Source organism: Stegostoma tigrinum, chromosome 30 (genome assembly GCF_030684315.1).
Source record: "Stegostoma tigrinum isolate sSteTig4 chromosome 30, sSteTig4.hap1, whole genome shotgun sequence".
NCBI lineage: Eukaryota > Metazoa > Chordata > Chondrichthyes > Orectolobiformes > Stegostomatidae > Stegostoma > Stegostoma tigrinum.
In genome coordinates, this window is record NC_081383.1 from 27605918 (window position 1) to 27632439 (window position 26522).

The 26522-nt window shown below is 41.6% G+C and overlaps 1 protein-coding gene across 1 annotated transcript; it reads left to right on the top strand.

Annotated features, from left to right (window-relative positions):
- Positions 1 to 1868: 1868 nt before the first annotated feature.
- On the top strand, positions 1869 to 14475 carry rpl36 (ribosomal protein L36). The gene is made up of 4 exons (XM_048559429.1): positions 1869 to 1945; positions 4751 to 4845; positions 13623 to 13757; positions 14349 to 14475. Exons 2-4 carry the CDS (start codon positions 4753 to 4755, stop codon positions 14436 to 14438), a joined length of 318 nt encoding a protein of 105 aa, XP_048415386.1. The 5' UTR covers positions 1869 to 1945; positions 4751 to 4752; the 3' UTR covers positions 14439 to 14475.
- The last annotated feature ends 12047 nt before the right edge of the window (positions 14476 to 26522 follow it).

The window sequence follows — 26522 nt, forward strand, 5'->3', positions numbered from 1 at the left end:
ATTTAGCATGGACAATCCACTTAACGTGCACATCCTTGGACTCTGGGGAGGAAACCGGACCACCTATCAGACACACCCACTGACTCCATCATCAATAAAGAATTTGTCTCAGTCAGCATTAAAAATATTCAATTTTCCTCAATTGCTCTCTAGAAGAGATTTCCATAGATTAAAAATCCCTTGAAAAAAACACATCTCACTAAAAATAAAGATTCATCATTTTAAACTGTTTCTCCTAGGTTTAACAGTTTCTAGAAAGTAAAAACAACTTTTCACCATCACTGATCAAGTCTTCTAAGATGTTTTTTTAAAAATCATTTCTCATTCTTCTAAATTTCAGTGGATACAGGCTCAGTCTTTCCTCATGAGACAACATTTTTCCCCCCCGAGAATCATTTGCGAGCCTTCTCTACATTACTACACATTATTGAAAATAACACTATAGAAATACTGGGGCCTACAGGAAAAGGGGGGAAATTAGGGGCAGGTGAACAAAAGAAAGCCACTCAAAAGCATAACACAAAGGACTGCACAGTTTGAACAAATGTTTAATTCACATCTAACAAGGAAATAACAATAAATTTATCAACTTATCTTGAAAAAAAAGCTTTACAACATCTAGCTTCTCTTCCAGAATCTTAGCATTTACTTTACATATACCACCTGCAATTTTATCACCAGGAACCTTCTCATTATCACTGTTGCCACTTTATCCTCGCATTTTGTGGGTAACACGGCCGAATTGTTTAGTGCCTCTCACAGAAAGCTCAAAGATCCTTGATGCCAGCATGGGAACTCTTTTGGCGCAAGCTCAGGGCAAAGCCTACGAACCAATCTTGATGTTGATATTTGAATTGCTTTATAGCCGACACAAACTTCACCTTTTACAAATGCCATTCTCCTATTCCTCAAACGCATTGTAGCCATTTTGCACTGCTGAACAGGTCTTACAGGAGAACCCCCTGTACAACCTTTCTTAAAAAAAGACTTAAATCGTGCAGTGGGGCTCTTGTGGCAGACTGGTAATGTCCTTACCCCAGAGCCAGAACAGTCCAGCTCATGTCCCACCTGCTGCTGAGGTGGGAATTACCTCTTTTCTCATCATTCTGATCAGAGATGTTATCAGGGCCGGGTACTCCAGGTGTTTTCTTCTTAACTCTTTCATTCTGGAATGCATTGACTGGCTTTGAGTTTTATTCAGTTCTGCATACTGGTCTTAATTTAAACTAATTTGCAAAAATATCCTCTAACAGAAGGACACAAACGTAGAAAAGACTGAAGGAAATAATTTAAAGTAATTTGCAAAGATATCCTTTAACAGAAAAGATATAAATACAAAATCGAAAAGCCTGGAGCAAACAAGGGTAATCTCACAATGCATTAGAAGCGCAGCATAATAAACAGTTCGGCCTGCCTACACGGTTGAAGCGTCCAGAATCAAGGGAGCGTGCCAGTGAGAATAAACCTTTTATGTTTCTGGACATAAAACCTGGTTACAAATGGAACATGAAAACATCAGAACAATACAATGAATCCCACTCAAATCGGATATAGACAAATAAAACGTCTCCAACCTAATTATTTTGAAGAATTATTTCCAGTTTTGTAATGCTACTCGGGAATTCTCTTCCGTTTATAGCGCTACGAAGATATAAGTTGATGTGATTAAACTGTTATTTAATTAATTCAAAGAGCAACAGATTTTTGCTCATTTCGATGGTCAGCAACAGCGATTTAATTTTTAACGTATCGTTACGAAGACCTGTTTCTAAAATGAACAATCTATGTAAACTAAGTCTCCAAAACCCAAAATGGCAACGTGGCCTTGTTCACGGCCAACGTTAGCCGGGTCACGTGATACGAAGCAGCGCCGGGCGGAAGGCCTGGTATCCCAGCATTCCTTCTCCTCCTGTCTTTCCTTACTGACATCACAACTGAGCCGCAGGTATGGAAATTAATGCTGGTTAGACAAACTTAATCCAGTTGTTATCCTAACCATCTGGGGTTTGGGTAGTTTTTATTAGATAGGAATTGACAGAATTGTGTCTTTTATGGTAGTTGAACCGAATATTTTATTCTGAATTTTCATTTACGGATGTCTGGAGTACACTTTCATGTAGTATAATGAGAACTTTGGGCCCCTGCTGCGTTCAGTTTGTTGATCCCAGGATCTGTGATATTTCCAATTAATCAAGTCATTTACTAAAGACACTTAATTCCATTAGTGGCTGTTACTGGAGTTTCACCAGAGTTCCAGTTCTGCGTTTGTGAACCGGCACAATGACCACTGCTGCTGAATTCCGTTCCAACTGTGTTCCGAGCCCTTACCTGCCGTAAATCAATAATGAGATTACTTTGGGAGATGACCAAAGATCATTTTTGGGGGTTTCTAAAAGGAGGATAGAGGTTTGTGGGGCACTTTAAAGTTTGGAACGTAGACAACTCGAGTTGGGAGTTTCAAACGATGGAATCGTTACAAGTGAGATTGGAATCTTGCAGGGTTGAGGGACATGAGTTTAGAGTTGCAGACAAGGGAGTATGTGAAAGGATTTGCACACAATCGTGTTGTGCAATAGTAGCCATCATAAGCCTCAAGTCTGACAGGTGACAGACTTGATGAGAGCTAGGAGCAGACAGCAGAGTTTTGAATAATCTCCAGTTTACAGAACGAATGTGACTGGAATAATGAAGGCACAGGTGATGGATGATTTCAGGGATGACTTTAAGTAAAGACTGTAGATAGAAATAGATGTCCTTAGCAGTGGTATAAAGTTAGGACCTCATCTTGGGCCTGTTCTGCTCAGTTCAGCTATATGAGTGGAGAAAAAATATTTTAATCGATGTGCATCATGTCACTGATTTGACTATTATGGATTGAAACCTCACTTTTAAGACTTGGTAGGCAATCTAAGTTGGTCCTTAGTACAGTGCTTTAGGAGTGTTGCACTCTCAGCAGACGTTCTCTTGAACTGATCTGTTCAGTGTGGCACAGTGTTTAGCACTGCTGTCTGTCAGTGCCTGCAACACAGGTTTGATTCCAACCTTGTGTATGTGGAATTTTCACATTCTCCTCATGTCTGTGTGGGTTTTTGTTGGGTGCTCCAGTTTCCTCCTACCATCCAAAAAGTCATAGTCATAGAGTTATACAGGACAGAAACAGACTCTTCGGTCCAGCCAAACAATGTTGACTACTCCCATCTGCCTGCATTTAGCCCATATCCCTCCAAACCTTCTGTATTTATGAACGTATTCCAAATGTCTTTTAAACATTGTAACTGTACCATTGCAACTCCATCCACTGGCAGTTCATTCCATGCACAAACCAGTGCAAAAAAAGTTGCCCCTCATGTTCTTTATAAAATTTTTCTCCTCTCGTCTTTTGTAAAAACAAAAGCTACCTAGTACTGACCTCCCCCGCCCTAGGGAAAAGACACACATCGTTCATGTAATCTATGTACCTCATGATTTTATAAACCTCAATAAAGTCAACACTCAACCTCCTGTGAAAAATGCCATGCCTTTCTGGTCCATTTTTTTTAACCTATCAGACCCTTCAGAATTCTTTGTCTGTCTAAAAGCAAAGTCCACTTCAGTTAGTGAAGAGTTCTCTGCTAACATATTTACAATGAAGCATAAAGACTTACATCCTCTTTCTAAGAGTTCAAAGCCTTCACAAACTTCTGTAATGTGTCTACAAGTAATCACATTTCCTGATGACTGTATACTTGTGTCTACACCTTTAGCCACCTGGGTACCACAGCGTATATTCAGATGTGTCCCCTTAATTTGGCAGCCTTGTGATTGGAAGAGCAGAAAATTTGAATAAGTCAAAGGAGGTCATGTGGTCAGAGTCCAGAATTTGCCAGATTAGTGAAGTAAAGATTGTACCTCACTAATCTGGCCCACACTGTTCTGTCAACTTCTCTGGTTCAGTACCTGCAATATGGTTCCAGTTCTCGTCTACGTAAAGGTGCTGTTTGGGTCTCAAGTATGGAGTGGGAATACCCAGTCTCCATCTGCATTTATTTTCGTGAAATGCTTTCTTTGTGTGTCTGGAATAATTCAGATTATAATTGATGGATCCTTCACTAAAATTACTTACGGCTCATAGCTGGGTGTAGTAGGCATTAAAATTAAATACTTTAACCTGTCTCGGGAACAAACAACTCCTGTACTGACTGGAAAGATGTGCTGGTTAGGTAGATTGGCCTTGCTAAATTGACACATAGAGTTCAAGGTTGTGTCGTAGTGTGGTTTGATCTTCAAGAGGGTTGGTGCAGACTTGGGCCAAATGGCTTCTATCTGGATGGTAGGGATTCTGATTCTACTTCTTTGGAGTTGGTCTCAATGTCCTGCTTATTGTGGGTGTGTGTGTAGGGATATAGCAAACAATGATATGTTTGAAGCCGAAGCCATTGTCTTTGATAGACAAATGCACCTACCAGTTTGTGTACATAATCCCACGAAAAAAACATTTTGGCTTGAGGGATGAATGTTTGTTGGGACATGCGAGAGCTCCATACTCTTTCAAGTTTTAATGTTCACCTGAACTTCAAATATATTTAGTAGACTGCACCTCTAACAAATACAGTCCATCGTTGGTACCACATGAGGTGCCCATCTGCATTGTACAGTCAAGTATTGGAGTTTGCACCCGTACCCTGTAACGTCTCAGATTAAGTGTTCACTTTATATGTACGTTCAAATGTGATAACTGCTAAGTTGTCTCTGCTGTAATTTTTCTGGATAGAAATGGCAATCCGATATCCTATGGCAGTTGGCCTGCGCAAAGGCCACCCTGTCACCAAGAATGAGACTGGTCCAAGACAATGCCGTAGAAGAGGGGTGAGTAAAATGCATCTAGATAAATGAGTTGTGTGATTTTTACATGCTTGGATCTTTTTTCAGGGCTGGCAACAATCTCTTCAACCTCAAGTTTTCTGAAGATTTTTAAAGAATTCTTGTGCTGTCTACCTTCAGGAAAGTGGCCCTTAGAAATTAGGTAACAATTGATTTCATGTGACAGTAGTCATAAAGATTGCCCCTTTTATTGGCTTGATGTACACTAAATGGGCTGAGGGAGCCCTGAACAAAAGCCAGCCTTGCTCAGAATCCAAATGGGTGGAAACTGAATTTGACCTGATTGAGTTTTCCAAGGCGATTTGGCCACAATCATGGGGGAGACCAGTTGGAGAAAACTTGCACCCATAGCTGGAGCAGTCAAAATTTGAGAAGTTCATTCAGAAGTATAAGCAGCAAACACAAGAGGGAAGCAGGCTAGGATTGAAGAAGCAGAGAAAAGTTGAAAGGCAGCTGTGGGCAAGTCTGCTGAGGTCAGCAGGATTGGAGAAAGTGACCAGATGAAGTGGGAATGCCAAGGGCTGAAGTCTTCCTTTGTCGTCTTGTGCCAATTTAATCACTGATGTCTCAAAATTAATCCACACCTTGTGTTGTGGCTTTTAAGTTCTAAGAGATGATGATTGGGAGTATTGCTGAATTCTAGTTTTCTTCTGAGAATACATCATCACAAATGCAGAAGGTAATATTACTATGCTATCACCTAAGAAGAGTTAGTGATAATAAGGGGGGCTCCCTGAAAATGAAAAGTGCCCATCCCCAAGAAAAATAAAATATTTTAACCCTGCTTGGATCGCATGTTTTTAATTTTCTGATTAGTCTTCTGTGTGGAAACTTAGCAATAAGTTTGCTAAATTACATGTGGACTGCATTAAACACCTTTACTGGCCCTCGCTTGTTTTTTTTCGAAGCAATGATTAGACAGATTAGCAAGGCATTGCTATCCTTTAAGATGTTTGGCAACTGTCCTTAATTTCTGCTAGTTGTAACAGAAGTTTTATGTTGTCTCAGAATTTTTTCCAGTAATTTGCCACAACCAAGATTGGGCTAACTGGCCTGTCATTATTTGGGCTGTGTTACTTCGCTGTAGGAGAGCAACCAGAATTGTATGCAGCATTCTAAAAGTGGCTTCACCAGAATTCTGTACACCTGCAACATGACATTCCCAACTTGTATACTCACTGCACTGACCAATGAAGTCAAGTATGTCAAACACCACCTTCACTACCCTGACTACAATTCCTCATTCAGGAAACTATGTGCCTGCACCCCTAGGTCTCTGTTTGGCAGCACTCCTCAGGGCCTTACCATTAAGTGTATAAGTCCTCTTCTGGTTTTCCTTACCAAAATACGACACCTCACATTTATCTAAATTAAGCTCCATCTTACACACATTGGCCCATTGGATTAAGATTCTGTTGTTCTCTGAGATAATCTTATCTATGTTTAAGGATGCTAAACATTACACCTTTACTAGTATGCTTATCCCATCAGTATTTCATAATCTTCCTTAACTGCAGCATCCATTTTTGTCATTTTTTCTTTAAAAGCCGCTTCATTAATAACCATGACCGTATCTTGCATCTCGGCTCACAAGTTGAGCCGAAGTAGGCCATTTGTCCCGTCAAATCTGATCCCTCATTCAGTGAGATTATGACTGATCTGATAATCCTCCACTCCAATTTCCTTCCTTTTTCCCTTAATTTTTGATTCCCTTGCAGATTAAAAATACCTATCTCAGCCTTGAATATACTTACTTGAATATACTTTTGGGGCTGCACGGTGGCTCAGTGGTTAGCACTGCAGCCTCACAGCGCCAGGGACCCAGGTTCGATTCCAGCCTCAGGCGACTGTCTGTGTGGAGTTTCCACATTCTCCCCGTGTCTGCATGGGTTTCCTCCGGGTGCTCTGGTTTCCTCCCACAGTCTAAAGATGTGCAGGCTAAGTGGATTGGCCATGCTAAATTGTCCGTAGTGTTCAGGGGTGTGTGGGTTATAGGGGAATGGGTCTGGGTGGGATGCTTCAAGGGCGGTGTGGACTCGTTCGGCCGAAGGGCCTGTTTCCACACTGTAGGGAATCTAATCTAATCTAATGGCCCGGCCTCAGCAGTTCTGTGCGGTCATGAATTTTGCAGATTCACTGCCCTCTGAGGGAAGAAATTCCTCCTCATCTCTGTTTTAAATGTGTGACTCCTGATTCTGTGATATGTCCTTTGGTGCCATTCACAAAGGGAAACAACTTTTCTGTATCTACCCCGTCAAACCATGTAATAATCATGCATGTTTCAATAAGGTCATCTCATTTTTTTATAATTCTGAGTTATAAGCTCAATCATCTCAACCTCCTCCATAAAGCAGTCCTTGCAGACCGAGTATCGACTTAGGGAATTTCTCTGGACTGCCTGCAATGCCAGTCTATCTTTCCTTCGATTAAGTGCTGACAGCTGTTGACTAACTGGTGCCTAGTAGAGTTTTGGCGAAACCTCCATACACATATTTTCCTTTGGAAATAAAGGCCAATATTTCTTTTGCCTTCCTTGTTACTTGCTGAATTTGTATGTTAGCTTTTTGAGATTCGTGGACAAAGACTCTGGAATCCCTCTTCTGCAGTGTTTCTCCATTGAAATAATATTCAACTTCTCCATTCTTCCAGCCATAATGCATTTCTCTACATCATATTCCACCCTCACCACTTCTCACATATTTTTGTATCACCCATGAAGTTGGCAATAGTATGCCTGTTTAATGTCATTAATTGTAAATAATTATGGCCTTGGCATTGATCCCTGTGGCACTGTACTGATTACAAGTTCTCGTCCTGAAAATGTCCGGAATGCCAAGGTGTGCAAGGCACTGCCTCCAAAATCATAGGCTCTTAGGTAACCTAATGTGTGGTATCTTATCAAGTGCTTTCTGAAAATCCAAATATATTACATCCGTTGCTTCACCTTTATCTATCCTGCTTGTCCTCCAAGAATTCAAGTAATTTTCAGGCATGCTATCACCTTCATGAAGCCATGCTGATTGTTCTCGATCTTTTTATATCTTTCTAATACCCTTGTTATTACATTCTTTGACAGACACTGACATTTTGTCCATAACAGATGTTACCCTAACTATCTCAAAGTTACCTGTTTCTTTGACCCCTTCCCTTTCTAAATGAAAGTATTATATTGGCAGTTTTCCAGTCCTGTGGGACATTTCTAGAACCTAGGGAAAGTTACTACCACTACATCCACTATATCTTGAGACACTTCCTTTAATATCTTATTTTGCATCCCACTCATGTCCAGTGGACGTATTATTCTTTAGCCTCATGAACTTCCCCAGCACTTTCTCTAGTGATGGTTATTGTATTATTTTCTTTACTTTTGCTGTTTGAATACTAAGTAATTTTGGGATGCTATTAGTCTGGTCCACCATGAAGATTGACGCAAAGCATTTATTTAACCCTGCTGTTTCCTGGTTCCCCATTACATTTTCTCCAGTCTCATTCTCTAAAGGGCTTGTCTTCACTTTGGGTTCTGTCTTCCTTTTCATGTAAAAGAAGCTCCCGCTCTCTGTCTTGATACTACCTTCAAGTTTACCCTTTTTTAAAAAATTGACTTCAGTTAGTTCTTAAAATGTTCCCAATCATCTGACTTAACAATAATACTTGCCTCATTGTATGTATTTTCTTTCAATCTGATGCTATCCTTAACTTCCTTGGTTAACCATGGTTGAATTCCATGAGTCCTATTTTCTCTTTGAAGTATATCTTTGTTGTGAGCCGTGAACTATTTTCTTAAATGTATGTCATTGATCTTTGAGTGTTTTTGTTGCTGAAGTCTTTCCCCAGTCCACTTCAGTCAGTTGTGTCCTCATTCCTTTGCAATTAGCCTTATTTAAGCTCAACACAGTTGTTTCTGACCCAAGTTTCTCCACCTCAAATTAATTGCAAAATTCTCCATGTTGTGGTCTCTGTGTTTCTGAGGCGATCTTTTACCCTGACACTATTTATTAAATCTACCTCATGCCAGGTTACCAGATCCAAAATAGTTTGATCCCTATTTGAATCCACAGCGTATTGTTATAAAGTCATTGACACTCAGCATGGAACAAGGCCCTTTTATCCATCCAGGAAACTGTTCTGAATACACTCTGAATATGTCCTCATTGCTACCTGTGCCAATCCAACCATCTCAAGTTGCATGAAGATTAAAGTCACCAAAGATCAAAATAGAGCCGTTGTCACATGCCCTCGGTATCTCTTGATTGATTCTATGTCCCACCAACCAGCTACTGCTAGGTGAACTATAGATGACTTTCCCATTTTATTTCTAACTTCCACCCATATGGATTCAAGATCTTCTGATCCAAAACCAGTCCTTGTTACTTTACTTATTCCATACTGTACCAAAAATGCTACCCCACTACCCTTTCCTTCTTGTCTATCCTTTCAAAAAGTTTCATTCCCCTGAATATTTAATTCCCAGTTTTGATTTCCATGTAATCATGCTATAAGATCATATCCATTAACCTGTATTTGTGCTGTTAGTTCATTTGTTTTGTTCTGAATACTGTTCACGTTCACGTAGATCTAGTAACTTTTCTTTTTTACCATTGTTTCCCCTTTGACCCTATTTACTGTGTTTTTTTTCTATGTTTGAGCGCTGTCCCTTTCTATTCCACTCTGGATATCATTATCCAACGAGTTGCCCTGTAATTCTGCCATATCCTCTTGCTTTGTAAGTCTACATTTCCTTCTCTCAAACTCCAGCCCTCTCTAATTAGGGTGGGAGGGAGATGCTTTGAGAGTTATTAACATTGACATTGTGAAGTCTCATGGCATCAGGTTAAAGATGGATAAAGAAACCTGCTGATATCCAATTGTCATCTTCTTTCGGCTGACAAATGATGCCGGCCCGTACTTGGATGAATCATAGAGCATGGTAAGGTGTAGAATGTACTCTGGATGGGAGTTTAAGTGTTGAACAATAAGAGTGATTCAGCAGCATTGCTAATAGAGCTTGTCAGGTCCTAAAGGACGTTGCTGCTAGGCTGGGTCTGCATCAGGTGGTGAGAGAACCAAAAAGAGAGAAAAACGTACTTGACCTTATCCTCACCAATCTGTCTGCTGCTGATGCAACTGACCATAACTATCCGTAAGAGTGACCTTCACACAGCCCTTGCGGAGACGAAGTTCCGCCTACACATTGAGAACAATCTCCATCATGTTGTGTGGCATTATTACTGTGCTAAATGGGACTGACTTTGAACAAATCTAGCAACTCAAGTCTGGGCATGCGTGAGGCACTGTGGGCCATCAACAGCAGCAGAATTGTACTCCAGCACATTTCCCAGTCAATCATTGCCATAAAACCAGGGAATCAACCCTGGTTCAGTGGAGAATGAGGGAGGGCATGCCAAGTTTAGCACCAGGCATACCTAAAGATGAGGTGTTGACCTGGTGTCTACTTGCATGCCAAACGTAAGCAGCTCGGTGATTCCACAACCATTGGATCAAATCTAAAGTCTGCAATCCTGCCACATCATGTTGTAAAGGGTGGTGGACACTTAAACAATTCACTAGAGGAATGTGCTCCATCCTCATTGTTAAGTTTGGTGGGGAACCCAGTATGTTAATGCAGAGGATAAGACTGAAGTTGAAGTGCCAAATGGATCATCCATCTCAGCCTTCTCCATTGTCCCCAGCATCACTATGCTAGTCTTCATCTCAATTTGATTTACTCCATTTGGTATCAAGGAATGGCTGGAGATGCTGGATATTGCAAAGGCTGTAGGCCCTAACATTTCTGAAGACTTGTGCTCTACAACTTGCCACTCACGTTCCATGAGTGAATCAAAGATAATAAATCACTGCATTATTAAAAAGAATTCTCCCATCCAGTTCTTTTGTCAGTTAATTTGAATCTGTGTCTTTCTGTTATCATTTCCATTCCTAGTTTCTCCTGTTCACTCATAATTTTGAATATTTCTATCAAACGCCTCATAACCTTCTCTGCCCTAAGGAAAACAATTGCAGCTTGTCTAATGTCCATAGGAACTGAAGTCCCTTATCTCTAGTAAATCTCCTTTGCACCATTTATGTTCTACATCCACACTTTTTAAGAAGGATGTCCGGAATTGCACACATTATTTTATGAAAGGCAAAGAACATAGTTTAAACAGTGAGAGAGAAACAAGTTCTTGTACAAAAAGTACTGAAAGTTAACAGACAGTTATGAAAAATAACTAAAGGATTAATGGAACATTTGGCCTTGACCGTGAGATATTTGTTGAGCAAGTCTGTTAGTAGTTCCAGGCCTGTGAGGTGAAACAAAACTGGCGCGCAGTCATGATCTAATGAAAGATGGAGTTAAATGTGAGGTATTGCATTTTGGCAAAACAAACAAGGGAAACTTGTACAGTAATGGTAGGGCCCTGACTACTGTTGTTGAACAGAGACCTAGGGGTACAGGTGTTAGTTTTTTGAAAGTTGCATCACAGGTAGACAGTGGCTAAGAAGGCCAAGCAGCATCTTAGGAGCAGGAAAGCTGATGTTTTGGGCCTAGACCCTTCATTAGAAGGTCTAGGCCCGAAACGTCAGCTTTCCTGCTCCTAAGATGCTGCTAGGCCTGCTGTGTTCATCCAGCTCCACACCTTGTGATCTCCAGCATCTGCAGTTCCTATTATCAGTGGTTAAGAAGGCTTTAGTACACTTGCCTTCATTGCTCAGAGCTTTGAGTATAGGAGTTGGGACATCATGTTGATGTTGTATGAGACGTTGGTGAGGCCTCTTCTGGAGTACTGTGTACAATTCTTGTTATCCTGCTATGGGAAGGGTGTTATTAAGCTGCAGATGATTCATAAGAGATTTACCAGGTGTTGCCAAACTGGAGATTTTGTGCTAAAAGGATAGCTGTGACTTTTTTTTTCCCCACTAGAGCAGCAGACGTTGAGGGGTGACAACATAGAGGTTTATAAAATTGTGAAGGGCATAGGTAAGGTGAATAGCAAAGGGGTTTTTTCTCTAGGATGGGGGAGTTCAAAACTAGGAGGCATATTTTTAAGGTGAGAGGTGAAAGATTTAAAAGGGACTTGAAGGGCAACCTTTACTCTCTCTCCGGGTGATTCACGTGTGGAATGAACAGCCAGAGGAAGTGATAAGTGCAGGTACAGTTTCAACATTTTAAAATCATGTGGATAGGTGCACGAATAGGAAAGATTTAGAGGATATAAGCCAAACGCAGGCATGTGGGACTAGTTTAGTTTGGGGAAACTTCGTCAGCTTGGACAAGTTGGACTGAAGGGTCTGTTAACGTGCTGCACAACACTTACGTTACCTTTTTGGTCCATAATTGGTCCTACTTAGCTTTTCTTGCTTTTCATGTACTTACCAAATATCCTTGGCCTTTTTTGATTTTACTTGAGTATTTGCAAGCAAAATGAAGGTGAGCCCAAAAGGTGTGTATCTTTTTTTAAAAGCAAGGATAACTAAAGAAAAAATAGGGCTCAGAAGACCAAATCATTGTAGATGTGGGTGATAGGGTTCTTAATGAATACTTTGTATTTGTGTTCATCTTATAAAGGAGGAGATGGTGCAGATAAGTACTGGATATGATATACAACATGGGGAAAGAGCAAGTATTAATAAGATGTAATCTTTCAAAAGTGGATAAATAACCAGGGCTGCATGGAATGTATTTTGTCTGCTTTTTCTAAATTCCGTCTCAAGCTGAGTAAAGTTAACTTTCCTCCTTTGGTCAACCTTAACTATTCTAACTGAATTATGATTACTACTCCAAAAAATTATTTCCTATGAATACCTCTTCCAACTTTCCAGATTAATTCCTAATCCCAGACTTTTCCAACTGTTGACCAAGCTAAATTCTAGCTAAGCATTCATTTAAATGCATTTTAAGAATTGTAGCCTTTGTATTTTGTAACTTAAATAAGTTCATTGTAAATAAAAGGTTGTTGAAGTCATCTATTATTTTGTTCCTGTATTTTTCAAAAAATTGCCTATGTATTTTGCTTTTCTATCTCCAATTAACTGCATGGGACCTTACACTACACTCCCAGCAGCATCATTGACCATTTTTGTTCCCAGTTCAATGCATATCGCTTTATTCTATGTTCCTCCTAGCATATCGTTTCATCTCCACCATGATGGCTTCTTTAACTAGAATTGCACCTTGCCCCTTTTATCTTTCTCTATCCTGTCTCAAAATCATGTAGTCAGGAATATTGAGTTACCATCTTCCTCACCTTCAAGACCTAGCTCAGTAGTCCTACTTCGGCATATATGTCTTGGACTTACACATTTGCCTTGTTTACTAGATTGAAGCTTGTAGGCATGTACAATCTTTGTGCAGTTGGGTTGTCCTTATTTTTCAGCCATTATTTGCTTCTGTTTCAATTTTGCTTATCATGTTTCTGAATCTTACTTCAGTTTCTACTGCCTGTCAAACTAGTCTAACGTCCAGCAAAACTAGTAAACCGTATCTTAAAGATATTCAACTTAGCCCTGCTGAGATGCAGCCACCTGGCTAGTAGAAAACACTCCTGTCCGCAGCTGTCCCCATACCCCAGGAATCTAAACTCCTTGCCAAGACCGTTTCTCTAGCCAGACATTCACCTATACTATCCTCCTATTTCTGTAGGAGTAACCTGAAGAATAATGCTGCTTTAGTGGACCTCTGGAATTGTACCTGAATATTATTGGCAATTGTTGATGCCCCAATTCTCTCTTAACTCTTGTTGGGTCTCTCTTTATTTCCTTAGCGCCTAACTAAGCACACCAAGTTTGTCAGAGATCTGATCCGTGAGGTCTGTGGTTTTGCTCCCTATGAAAAACGTGCAATGGAATTGCTGAAAGTCTCCAAAGACAAACGAGCACTCAAATTCATCAAAAAGAGAGTAAGTAACAACTCGTGCTGAGTGAACATTTAAAAAATAAATAAACCTGAAGGCTGCCTATTGATGGTGATGGCTTAATAGATTCTTATTGATGCTTGTCTTCATTGTTGTTTATCCTACACTAAAATTGGTAACTCTAAAATGCCAATATGTACTTGAGTTAGGACAATTTTATGTGTCAGACTTTCTCTGATGAAAAGCATGTCAGTGTTGATTGACAGCTTATCAGAAAATTTGGAGCATATGCTTGTGATGTTTAAGTGACCCTTGAATCAAAAAATGAGGACATATTTCATAAAGGAAATGCCCGCGAATTATGAATGGGCTTAGCTGTTGTGACTTTGTTTGATTAACTATCATAGTCTCTAGACTTACAGGGTGAGGAATTAGTGACATAAAAAAACAATCTATGCTGTAATCTATCTGAAATTAAATATTAGCAAGGCAAGCGAACTGCAGCTGTTTTGTACACTTCAGTATAGCCTGAAAGTAATTTTAAAATTGCATGCTTCGTTGCAAACCACTGCTACAGTTAATTTTTCTACCATTAAGGGCTGCAGAACACTGATTGGTATTCATTTTTTTTACCAGGTTGGTACTCACATCCGTGCGAAGAGAAAGAGAGAAGAACTCAGCAATGTGCTGGCAGCAATGAGAAAGGCAGCTGCAAAGAAAGATTAAACTGTTCGCACTTGTTGTAATTAAAGTTCTTAAGTTATGTGCTGTGTTTGGACTCAAATATTTAGTGAAGCTTATTTTCCATTAAATTGAATCCAAATATTGATAATTTTGCAGAATAAAAGTGTTTAGAAACTAGCAAAGGTCGACCAAAAGGTTGCTTACAAAATGGGAAGTTAAAGAACAGAATAAGGCAGTAAACTTGCCAGAAATAAAAGTGTCATAAGAGCTTTTCTTTTCCATCCATTCACAGTTTAGCCATAGTCCTGTATTAGCCTGAAAGCACTGGAGGTTTTGCTGCTCCTCAAAGGAGAGAGAAAATGGATAAGCTCAGGTTATTTAGCTTGATATGAGTTGTCTGGAAAATTCTGGAATCAAAGGAAATTTATGCACTTAGAAAATCGTAAAATGATCAATGTACATTCTTAAAATAGGGAAATAGCTTTTTGGTGAGGAGGATATAGCATTTTTTAATGTCAGCTAGATAAAGTAGACACAGTATACTTAAATATGCAAAAAGCATTCAGTAAGATGTCTAGAGGCTTCATGCGTAAGATAAGGACTTAGACTTGGAGGTAATAGACAATTTTTAAGCTGATCTCATTTAAAAAAAAATCTGAAAGGACTCAATGGGGTAGATAAAAGTCACTTGCTGGGATCCTAGAACATGGGATAATTGTCAGGATAAGGAGACTGATCATTGGAGAGTGTTACGAGGAATTTGTTCAAAGGGTTGTGAATATTTAAAATTTTTTTAATCCCCGGTGTGACTTCTCCATGATTAAATATTCAAGCTGAAAGGTTTTTCTCTCAAGAAATCATAGGATATAGAGAGTATCTGTAAAAATGGAGTTAAAGTTGGAGGTAATTAATATTGAATAGTGGAGATGTCTTGAGCTGTTTTTTTATGTTCTTATTTGAGAGGTTTATTTATGAAACAAAGAAGAGGATTGATGAAGGCAGAGTGGCGGACATTGTCTATGTGGACTTCAAGATGTTCGACAAGGTTCCATGTGATGGACTGGTTAGCAAGGTTAGATCACACGGTATACAAGGAAACTAGCTATTTGGATACAAATTGACTAGAAGGTGCTGGTCGCGGGTTGCTTTTCAGACTAGAGGCCTGTGACCAGTGGTGTGCCACAAGGATCGATGCTGGGTCCATTGCTTTTTGTCATTCATATAATTGATGTGGATGTGAATGTAGGAGGTATAGTTAGTAAATTTGCAGATGACACCATAATTGACAGAGTTGTGGAAGCGAAGAAGGTTGCTTCACAGTACAATGGGACCATGATCCAATGGGCTGAGAATTGGCAAAAGGAGTTTAATTTAGATAAATGTGAAGCGCTACAGTTTGGAAAGGCAAATCAGGGAACGTCTTATACCCTTAATGGTAAGGTTCTGAAGCGTGTTGTCAAGAGACCTTGGATGTGGAGTTGCAGAGAGACAGGGTAGTGAAGAAGGGGTTTTGTACGCTTGCCTTTATTGGTCAGTGCATTGAATATACGAGTTGGGAGGTTATATTGCTATCGCATAGGGCATTGGTAAGGGCACTTCTGGAATTCTGCACTGAGTTCTGTTGCCCCAGCTTTGGAAAGATGTGAAATTTGAAAGGGTTCAGAAAAGAATTACAAGGATGTTGCCAGGGTTGGAGGGTTGTGTTATAGGGAGAGATTGAATAGGCTGGGGCTATTTTCCCTGGAGCATTAGAAACTGAGGGGTGAAGTTATGTATGTTTATAAAATCATGAGGGACATGGATAGGGTGAATAAACAAGGTCTTTTCCCATGGGTGGGGGAGTCCAAAACTAGAGGGCATAGGTTTAAGGTGAGAGGGTAATGTTTTAAAGAGACCTAAGGGGCTACTTTTTCACACAGAGGGTGGCACATAGATGGAGTAAGTTGCCAGATAAGGGGGTGGAGACTGGTAAAACAACATTTAAAAGGGAATTGGAAGGATTTAGAGGGACGTGGGCCAAATGCTGGCAAGTAGGACTAGATTAATTTGGGAAATCTGTTCGGCATGGATGCGTGGAACCTAAAGGTCTGTTTCCTTGCTGTACCTCACTATGACTAAGGATAAATCAAGCATTTAAGTGGTAGACTGACTAGACTAAACGTCAGCTTTCCTGTTCCTCTGATGGTACTTGGCCTGGTGTGTTCACCCAGCTCTACACCTTGTTTTCTCAGATTCTCGAGCATCTGCAGTTCCTACTATCTCTGCCATAAGGATTGCCAGGGCCTCAACTAGTTGGTCTATTCTCTCTTCATTCAAAGCATTCATAATGTAATATTGCTGATAAAATTGGGAATGAAAGCTGTGAGGACATAAGTGATTGGTAATAATGTGGTATTTGGAGTATAATGTGGGGAAGTAGATGGGATTGAGGTTCACAAGGAAGAGGCATTAGAAATCCTACTGAGTGTGAAGATAGATAAGTCCCCTGGGCCGGATGGTATTTATCCTAAGATCCTCTGGGAAGCCAGGGAGGAGATTGCCGAGCCTTTGGCATTGATTTTTGACTCGTCATTGTCTACAGGAATAGTGCCAGATGACTGGAGAATAGCAAATATGGTTTCCCTGTTCAAGAAGGGGAGTAGAGACAACCCTGGTAATTATAGACCAGTGAGCCTTACTTCAGTTGTTGGTAAAGTGTTGGAAAAGGTTATAAGAGATAGGATTTATAAGTATCTAGAAAAGAATAATTTGATTAGGGATAGTCAGCACGGTTTTGTGAAAAGTAGGTCGTGCCTCACAAACCTTATTGAGTTCTTTGAGAAGCTGACCAAACAGGTAGATGAGAGTAAACCGGTTGATGTGTATATGGATTTCAGCAAGGTGTTCAATAAGGTTCCCCACAGTAGGCTATTGCACAAAATGCAGAGGAATGGGATTGTGGGAGATATACCAGTTTGGATCAGAAATTGGCTTGCTGAAAGAAGACAGAGGGTGGTGGTTGATGGGAAATGTTCATCCTGGAGACCAGTTACTAGTGGTGTACCGCAAGGGTCGGTGTTGGGTCCGCTGCTGTTTGTCATTTTTATAAATGACCTGGATGAGGGCGTAGAAGGATGGGTTAGTAAATTTGCAGATGACACTAAGGTCAGTGGAGTTGTGGATAGTGACGAAGGATGCTGTAGGTTACAGAGAGACATAGATAAACTGCAGAGCTGGGCTGAGAGGTGGCAAATAGAGTTTAATGCGGACAAGTGTGAGGTGATGCACTTTGGTAGGAGTAACCGGAATGCAAAGTACTGGGCTAATGGTAAGATTATTGGTAGTGTAGATGAGCAGAGAGATCTCGGTGTCCACGTACACAGATCCTTGAAAGTTGCCACCCAGGTTGACAGGGTTGTTAAGAAGGCATACAGTGTTTTAGCTTTTATTAATAGAGGGATTGAGTTCTGGAACCACGAGGTTATGGTGAAGCTGTACAAAACTCTGGTGCGGCTGCACTTGGAGTATTGTGTACAGTTCTGGTCACTGCATTATAAGAAGGATGTGGAAGCTTTGGAAAGGGTGCAGAGGAGATTTACTAGAATGTTGAATAAAAATTATTGGAGAGGATTTTTCAAGACGGGATTTACTCCCACCTGGAAACTAATGGGCGTATTAGCAAGAAGCAACATGGTTTTGTGAAGGGGAAGTCATACCTTACTAACTTGGTTGACTTTTTTGAGGAAGTGACAAAGATGATCAATGAGGGTGGGGCAGTGGATGTTGTATACATGGACTTCAGTAAGGCCTTTGACAAGGTCCTTCAGGGCAGGCTGATACAGAAGGTAAAGTTGCATGGGGTCAGAGGTGAGCTTGCAAGATGGAATAAAAAACTGGCTGAGTCATAGAAGACAGAGGGTAGCAATGGAAGGGTGTGTTTCTGAACAGAGAGCTGTGACGAGTGGCGTTCCTCAGGGATCAGTGTTGGGACCTTTGCTGTTTGTAATATGTATAAATGGTATGGAGGAGAATGTAACTTGTCTGATTAGTAAGTTTGCTGATGACGCAAAGGTTGGTGGAATTGTGGATAGCAGTGAGGACCATCAAAGGACACAGCTGGATATAGATCGTTTGGTGACTTGGGCAGACGGACTTTAATCCGGAAAAATGTGAGGTAATACACTTTGGAAGGTCTAATCCAGGTGGAAAATATACTGTAAATGACAGAACCCTTAAGAGTACTGATAGGCAGAGGAATCTGGGTGTATGGGTACACAGGTCACTGAAAGTGGCAACGCAGGTCGAGAATGTAGCCAACAAGGCATATGGCATGCCTGCCTTCATTGGCCAGGGCATTGAGTTTAAAAATTAACAGGTAATGTTGTAGCTTTACAGAATCTTGGTTAGGCTGCATTTGAAAGTTTGTGTTCAATTCTGGTCATCACATTACCAGAAGGATCTGATGGCTTTGGAGAGGGTACAGAAAAGATTTACCAGGATGTTGCCTCATATGGAGGACATTAGCTATTGTTTTCACTGGAACAACGGAGGTTGAGGGGGGACCTGATAGAGGTCTACAAGATTATGAAGGGCATGGACAGACTGGACAGTCAGAAGCTTTTTCCCAGGGTGGAAGGGTCAGTTACCAGGGGCAAGGTTTAAAGGTGATGTACAAGGCAAGTTTTTTACACAGAGGGTGGTGGGTGCCTGGAACTTGCTGCCAGGGGAGATGGTGGAAGCAGGTACTATAGTGACTTCTAAAGAGCGTCTTGACAAAAATATGAATAGGATGGGAATAGAGGGATATGGTCCCCGAAAGGGTAGGGGGTTTTAGTTGTGACGGGCAGCATGTTGGTGCAGGCTTGGAGGGCCTCTTCCTGTGCTGTAGTTTTCTTCTATAAAATACTTGCCTCGCGAATAGGCAGACATGGAGTCTGCTGGGTATGTGAATTAATATATTTGGGCACTGGCTCAGAAGCGAATGGGGGAGAATAGGAGAGCCATGATGATAGGAGATTCAATGGTTAGGGGAACAGACAGGAGATTCTGTGGTCGCGAACGAGACTCCCAGATGATATGTTGCGTCCTGGGTACCAGGGTCAGGGATGTCTCAGATTGAGTTTATGTGATTCTTAAGGGGGAGGGTGAGCAGTCAGAAGTCATAGTACACATCAGTACCAATGAGATAACCAGGAAAAGGGATGAAGACCTGAAAAATAAATACAGGGAGTTAGGTTGGAAGCTAAAAGGCAGGATGAACAGAGTAGTAATCTCAGGATTACTACTGGTGCCACAGGCTAGTGAGGCTAGGAATAGAGAGCGAGTGCAGCTGAATGCATGGCTACTGCCCTGGTGAAGGAGGGAGGGCTTCAGATATGTGGATCATTCGGATACTTTCTGGGGAAGGTGGGACCTCTACAAGAAGGGCGGTTGCACCTGAACTGGAGGGGCACCAATATCTTGGGCAGGAGGTTTGCTAGAGTTTTCAGGAGGGTTTAAACAAGTTGGCAGGGGAATGGGAACCAGAGCTATAGATCAAAGGAAGGGGTAGCTGGTGTACAGGCAGATACAGCATGCAGAGAGCCTGTGAGGAAGGATAGACACTTGTTAGGGCAAAGTTGCAGTCTGTATGATGGGTTGAAGGGTGTCTATTTTAACACAACAAGTTCAGGAATAAGTGTGATTAATTTAGAGCATGGATCAGTACTTAGAGCTACGATGTTGCAGTCATTACTGAGACTTGGATATCGCAGGGGCAGGAATGGCTGTTGGATGTTCCGGGATTTAGATGTTTCAAAAGAAGTAGGGAGGGAGGTAAAAGAGGTGAGGGAGTGGCATTGCTAATCAGGGATAGGATCACAGCTGCAGATAGGAAGGACATCGAGGAGGGTTTGTCTACTGAGTCAGTACAGGTGGAAGTCAGGGAGTTTTCCATAGAACCCCCCAGTAGCGACAGAGACACTGAGGAACAGATTGGGAGCAGATTTTGGAAAGGTGCAGAAGTATCAAGATTGTTGCCGTGGGTGACTTCAACTTCCCTAATATCGACTGGGCCCTCTTCGGATGTAGCAGATTTTGTCAGATATGCCCAGGAAGGATTGCCAACTCAATATATAGGTAGGCCGAGAGAGGATAAGAGAGGAAGCCATATTGGATTTGATGCTTGGCAACAAACCAGGCCAGACTTCAGATCTCTCGGTGAGAGAGATTTCGGTGATATTGGTCATAACTCCCTGACCTTTACTATAGTCATGGAGAGGGATAGGAGCTGATGGTATGGGAAAGTATTTAATTGGGAGAGGCGGAATTACAATGCTATTAGGCAGGAGCTGTGGAGCATTAACTGGGAACAGATGCTCCTGGGGAAATGCATGACAGAAATGTTTAGGGATCACTTTTTGTGAGTGCTGGATAGGTTTGTCCCACAGAGGCGAGGAAGGGATGGTAAGATGAAGGAGCCTTGGAGACAAGACATGTGGAACATCTCGTCAAGAGAAAGAAGGAAACTTACTTAAGGCTGAGGAAACAAAGATTGGACTGGGTGCTAGAGGGTTACAAGGTAGCCAGGAAGGAACTGAAGAATAGACTTAGGAGAGTTAGAAGGGGGCATGAAAATATTTTGGCAGGTAGGATTAAGGAAAACCCCATGGTGTTCTATACTTATGTGAGGGACAAGAGGATGGTCAGATTGAGGGTAGGGCCAATCAGGGATAGTGGAGGGAACTTGTGCCTGGAGTTGGAGGAGGTAGGGGAGGTCCTTACTGAGTACTTTATACTGAATACTTTGCTTCAGTATTCACCAGTGAGAGGGACGTTGTAGTTTGTGAGGACAGCGTGAAACAGGCTGATATGCTTGAACAGGTTGATGTTATGAAGGAGGATGTGCTAGAAATTTTGAAAAACATGAGGATAGATAAGTCCCCTGGCCTGGATGGGATATACCTAAGGTTACTACAGGAAATGAGGGAAGAGATTGCTGTGCCGTTGGTGGTAATCTTTGCATCCTCACTGTCCACTGGAGTAGTACCAGATACTTGGAGGGTGTCAAATGTTATTCAAGAAAGGGAATAGGGATAATCCTAGGAGTTACAGACCAGTCAGTGTTACTTCTGTGGTGGGCAAATTATTGGAGAGGATTCTGAGAGACGGTATCTATGATTATTTGGAAAAGCGTAATTTGATTAGAGATAGCATAGCTTTGTGAGGAGCAGATCATGCCTCACAAGCCTTATTGAATTCTTTGAGTATATGACAAAACACATTGATGACAGTAGAGCAGTGAATGTGGTATATATGAATTTTATCAAGACTTCTGATAAGGTTCCCCATGGTAGGCTCATTCAGAAAGTAAGGAGGCATGGGATTCAGGGAAATTTGGCTGTCTGGATACAGTATTGGCTGTTCAGTGAAAGACAGAGGGTGGTAGTAGATGGAAAGTATTCAACCTGGAGCTTGGTGACCAGTGGTGTTTCACAGGGATCTGTTCAGGGACCTCTGGTCTTTGTGATCTATATAAATGACTTCAATGAGGAAGTGGAAGCGTGGCTTAGTAAGTTTACCAATGACACAAAGGTTGGTGGAGTTGTGGATAGCGTGGAGGGCTGTTGTAGGTTGCAACGGGACATTGACAGGATGCCGAGCTGGGCAAAGAATTGGCAGATGGAATTCGACCCAGGAACGTGTGAGGTGATTCATTTTGGAAGGTTGAATTTGAATGCAGAATACAGGGTTAATAGCAGAACTCTTGGCAATGTGGAGGAACAGAGGGACCTTGGGGTCCACGTCCATAGATCCCTCAAAGTTGCCACCCAAGTTGATAGGGATGTTCAGAAGGCGTATGGAATTTTGGCTTTCGTTGGCAGCGGGATTGAGTTTAAGAGCCGCGAGGTTATGTTGCAGATCTACAAAACCCTGGTTTAGATCACAATTGGAATATTGTGTTCAGTTCTGGTTGCTTCATTATAGGAAGGATTTAGAGAGGGTGTAGAGGAGATTTGCCAGGATGCTGCCTGGACTGGAGGGCAGGTCTTATGAGGAAAGGTTGAGGGAGCTAGGGCTGAACTCACTGGAAGAAGAAGGATGAGAGGTGACTTGATAGAATTATACAAGACGATGACAGGCATAGACAGAGTAGATAGTGAGAGACTTTTTCCTGGGGCGGAAATGGCTATCATGAGGGGCCATAATTTTTAGGTGATTGGAGATGTCAGATGTAGGTTCTTTACAAGAGAGTGGTGGGTGCATGGAATGCTACTGCCAGTGATGGTAGTAGAATCAGATATGTTTGGGACATTTAAGTGACTCTTGGATAGGCACATGGATGATAGTAAAATGAAGGGTATGCAGGTTAGTTTGATCTTAGAGTAGGATAATAGGTCAGCACAACAATCGTGGGCTGAAGGGCCTGTACTGTGCTGTACTGTTCTATGTTCTAAGTCATATTGCTGGAATGTTGTCAGGACTAATAAGCTTTGTACTATCCAGTGCTTCCAGTTCTACAGTAAATCATATTGTTCGAAGATGGGCGGCCATGATTCTGGGGAATCTCAGGAAGAGTTCGAAATAGGTCATCCACTTAGCACTTTCGAATGAAGATGGAGGCAAGTGCTTCTGTTATTGTTAGCAATGATGTATTGGTGTTCCCTATCATGAGAATGGGGATATTTGTGGAGCCTCCAACTCCTGTTGGTTGTTTAATTGTCCACTGCTGTTCAGTACTGGATATGGCAGTGCTGCAAAGCTTAATACGGTCTTTTGCGTGTGGGATTACTTGGCTCTGCATGCTTCTGTCTTTTGCCACTCATGTAGCTGTGTGTTGTAACATCACCAGCTTGACACCTCAATTTTAAGTGTGAGGTGCTGCCCTGCTATTCCCTTCTGTACTTTATTGAACAAGGGTTGTTCTGAAGGCTTGATGGTGACGGTTGAGTGGGTGACTTCTTTGGCCATGAGATTACAGTTTGTGGTTAGAACTTAGAAAACAGTTCTACTGAATGTCCACAACACTTAATAGATGCCCAGTTTTGAACTGCTAAAACTGTTCAAAGTCTGTCCCATTTATTTAGTACAATAGTAATTCCACTCTGCAACAAGTACTATGTGGTGGTCATTCCTGCTGATACAGTGAGTAATTAGCAGCAGGTTTTGTCCCCGTATTTGATTTGATGAGATTGTGGGGTCCAGAGACACCTGCACAACTTCTTTGCAACTGTGTACCTGTGTGCCATTGGGAGTCAGTGGAACGGGATGATGGAATCTGGGATATTTTCTAAAATAGAATAAGTATGTGTTAAAATTAACTCGTCTTTGGGAAAACACTCCCAATTGGACATATGGAACTGTTGTCGCCTTTTTCAGAAAAGGCTGTAGAGGGATACAAGTTGGCCAGGAGGGAGCTGAACAAAGGGCTTAGGAGAGATATAAGGGGGCGTGAGAAAACCTTGGCAGATAGGATCAAGGAAAACTCCAAGGCTTTCTATTGGACATGAGGAATAAGAGAATGACCAGAGAAAGGGTAGGGCCGATCATGGATTGTAAAGAGAATTTGTGCATGGAGCCTAAAGAGATAGGAGAGGTCCTTAATGAATACTTTTCTTCAGTATTCACAACTGAGAGGGACCTAGTTGTAGAGGAGGACAGTGTGAAACAGGCTGGTAGGCTAGAGGAGGTCAGTGTTAGTAGTTGTACTAGGAATTTTGAGGAACTTGAAGGTAGATAAGTCCCCTGGGGCCTGATGGGATTTATCCAAGGATTCTACAGGAAGTGAGGGACGAGATCGTAGGGCCTTCGGCGATGATCTTTTCATCCTCACCGTCCACAGGTATAGTACCGGAAGATTGGAGAGAGGCAAATGTCATTCCTTTGTTCAAAAAGAACATAGGGTAACCCGGAAATTACAGGCCAGTTAGTCTTACATCAGTAGTGGGAAAATTATTGGAAAGGGCTCAGAGAGAAAGGAATTATGATCACTTGGATAGGCACAGTCTAATTCATGATAGTCAGCATGGATTTGTGAGGGGTAGATCACGCTTCACAAACTTTATTGAATTCTTTGAAGAGGTGACCAAACATGTGGACGAAGGTAGAGCAGTGGATGTGGCTTACGTGGATTTAAGTAAGGTATTTGATAAGGTTCCCCGTGGTAGGCTCATGCAGAAAGTAAGGAGGCATGGGATGGGGGAAATGTAGCAGATTGGATTCAGAATTGGCTGACCCTTAGAAGAAAAAGGGTGGTAGTGGACAGAAAATATTCACCAAGGTGCTCAGTTATAAGTGGGGTACCACAAGGGTCTGTTATGGGTCCTTTTCTATTTGTGATTTTTGTAAATGATTTGGATGAAAGAGTGCAAGGGTGGATTAGTAAATTTGCAGATGATACGAAGGTGTGTTGAGTTATGGATAGTGCAGAGGGCTGTTCTGGGTCACAAAGGGACATTGATAGGATGCAGAGCTGGGCTGAGAAGTGGCAGACGGAGTTTAACCCTGAAAAGTGTGAGGTGACTCATTTTGGAAGGACAAACGTGAAAGTAGAATACAGGGTTAATGGAAAGATTCTTGACAGTGTGGAGGAGCAGAGGGATCTTGGGGTTCATGTCCACAGTTCCCTGAAAGCTGCCACCCAGGTGGATAGAGTTATTAAGAAGTTGTATGGTGCGTTGGCTTTCATTAATAGAGGGATTGAGTTCAAGAGGTGTGAAGTTATGCTCCAGCTATACAAAAGCGTGGTTTGGCCACATCTGGAGTATTGTTCTGGTCACCACATTATAGGAAAGATGTGGAAGCGTTGGAAAAGGTGCAGAGGAGAATTACCAGGATGTTGCCTGGAATGGAGGGAAGGTCTTGCAAGGACAGGTTGAGAGAGAGCTAGGGTTTTTCCTCTTTAGAACAACGAAGGATGAGAGGTGACTTGATAGAACTGTACAAAATGATCAGAGGTGTAGATAGAGTGTACAGCCAGAGACTTTTTCCTAGGGTGAAGATAGCTATTATGAGGGGACATAATTTTAAAGTGAGTGGAGGTAGAATATAGGGTAGACGTCAGAGATAGGTTCTTTACTCAGAGAGTGGTAGGGGTGTGGAATGCATTGCAGGAGAGGGTAGAGGAGTCAGCCTCATTAGGGGCATTTAAGCGGCTACTAGATAGGCATATGGACAATAGTATAAGGTAACGATGGAAGTTAGATAGACCTTAGGTTTAGGGTAAAAGTTCAGCGCAACATTGTGGGCCGAAGGGCCTATACTGTGCTGTACTGTTCTATGTTCTTTGTCATTTTCAATACTGAGGCTAATGACAGATAATTGGTCTTGTTTAATTTCTTCTAGCCATTTCCAGAGTCATGCCAATGTGGCATCCTAAACTGAACTAGTCCCCTTTACCTGCATTTGGACAAAATCCCTCTAAAGCTTTCTTATTCATGTACCTGCCCAAATGTCTTTTAAATGTTATAATTGTACCCATTTCTACCACTCCATCAGGTAGCTCATTCCATAAACACACATCACCCTCTGTGTAAAAAAAGTTTCCTCTCAGGACCCTTTCAAATCTTACCCCTCTCTCCTCAAATCTATGCCCTCAAGATTTTATATACCTTTATAAGATCACTTCTCAGCATTCAACGCTCCAGGGTAAGAAGTCCTACCCTGAACAGCAAAATTCTTTTAAACTTTTTCTGTACCCTTTCTAGTTTAACAACATCCTCCTTAAAGCAGGGCAACCAGAAATATATGCAGTATTCTAAGTGGACTCACCAATAACTTGTACAGCTGCAACATGTTCCAACTCCTATACTCAATGCTCTAACCGATGAAGGCAAAAGTGTGGCAAAAGCTGCCTTCACCTTATCTACCTGGAACACCACTTCCAAGGAACTATGTACTTTCAGCCCTAGGTCCCTCTGTTCAACAACACTCCCCAGGGTCCTATCATTAACTATAAATCCTGCACTGGTTTGCCTGAACAAAATGCATCACATTTATCTAAATTAAACCCCATGTGCCACTTTTGGCCCATTGCCCGATCTGATGAAGATCTTATTATACTCTTAGGTAACCTTCACTGTCCAGTATACCATCAATTTCGGTGTCATCCACAAATTTACTTATCATGCCTCCTATATTCTCATCCAAATTGTTATTAATGAAGAGCAA

Coding starts and splice junctions, on each gene's coding strand:
- rpl36 (XM_048559429.1), top strand. CDS start 4,753: ATGGCAATCCGATATCCTATGGCAGTTGGCCTGCGCAAAGGCCACCCT. Junction 4,846..13,622: donor GACAATGCCGTAGAAGAGGG/GTGAGTAAAATG, acceptor TTATTTCCTTAG/CGCCTAACTAAGCACACCAA. Junction 13,758..14,348: donor TCAAATTCATCAAAAAGAGA/GTAAGTAACAAC, acceptor TTTTTTTACCAG/GTTGGTACTCACATCCGTGC.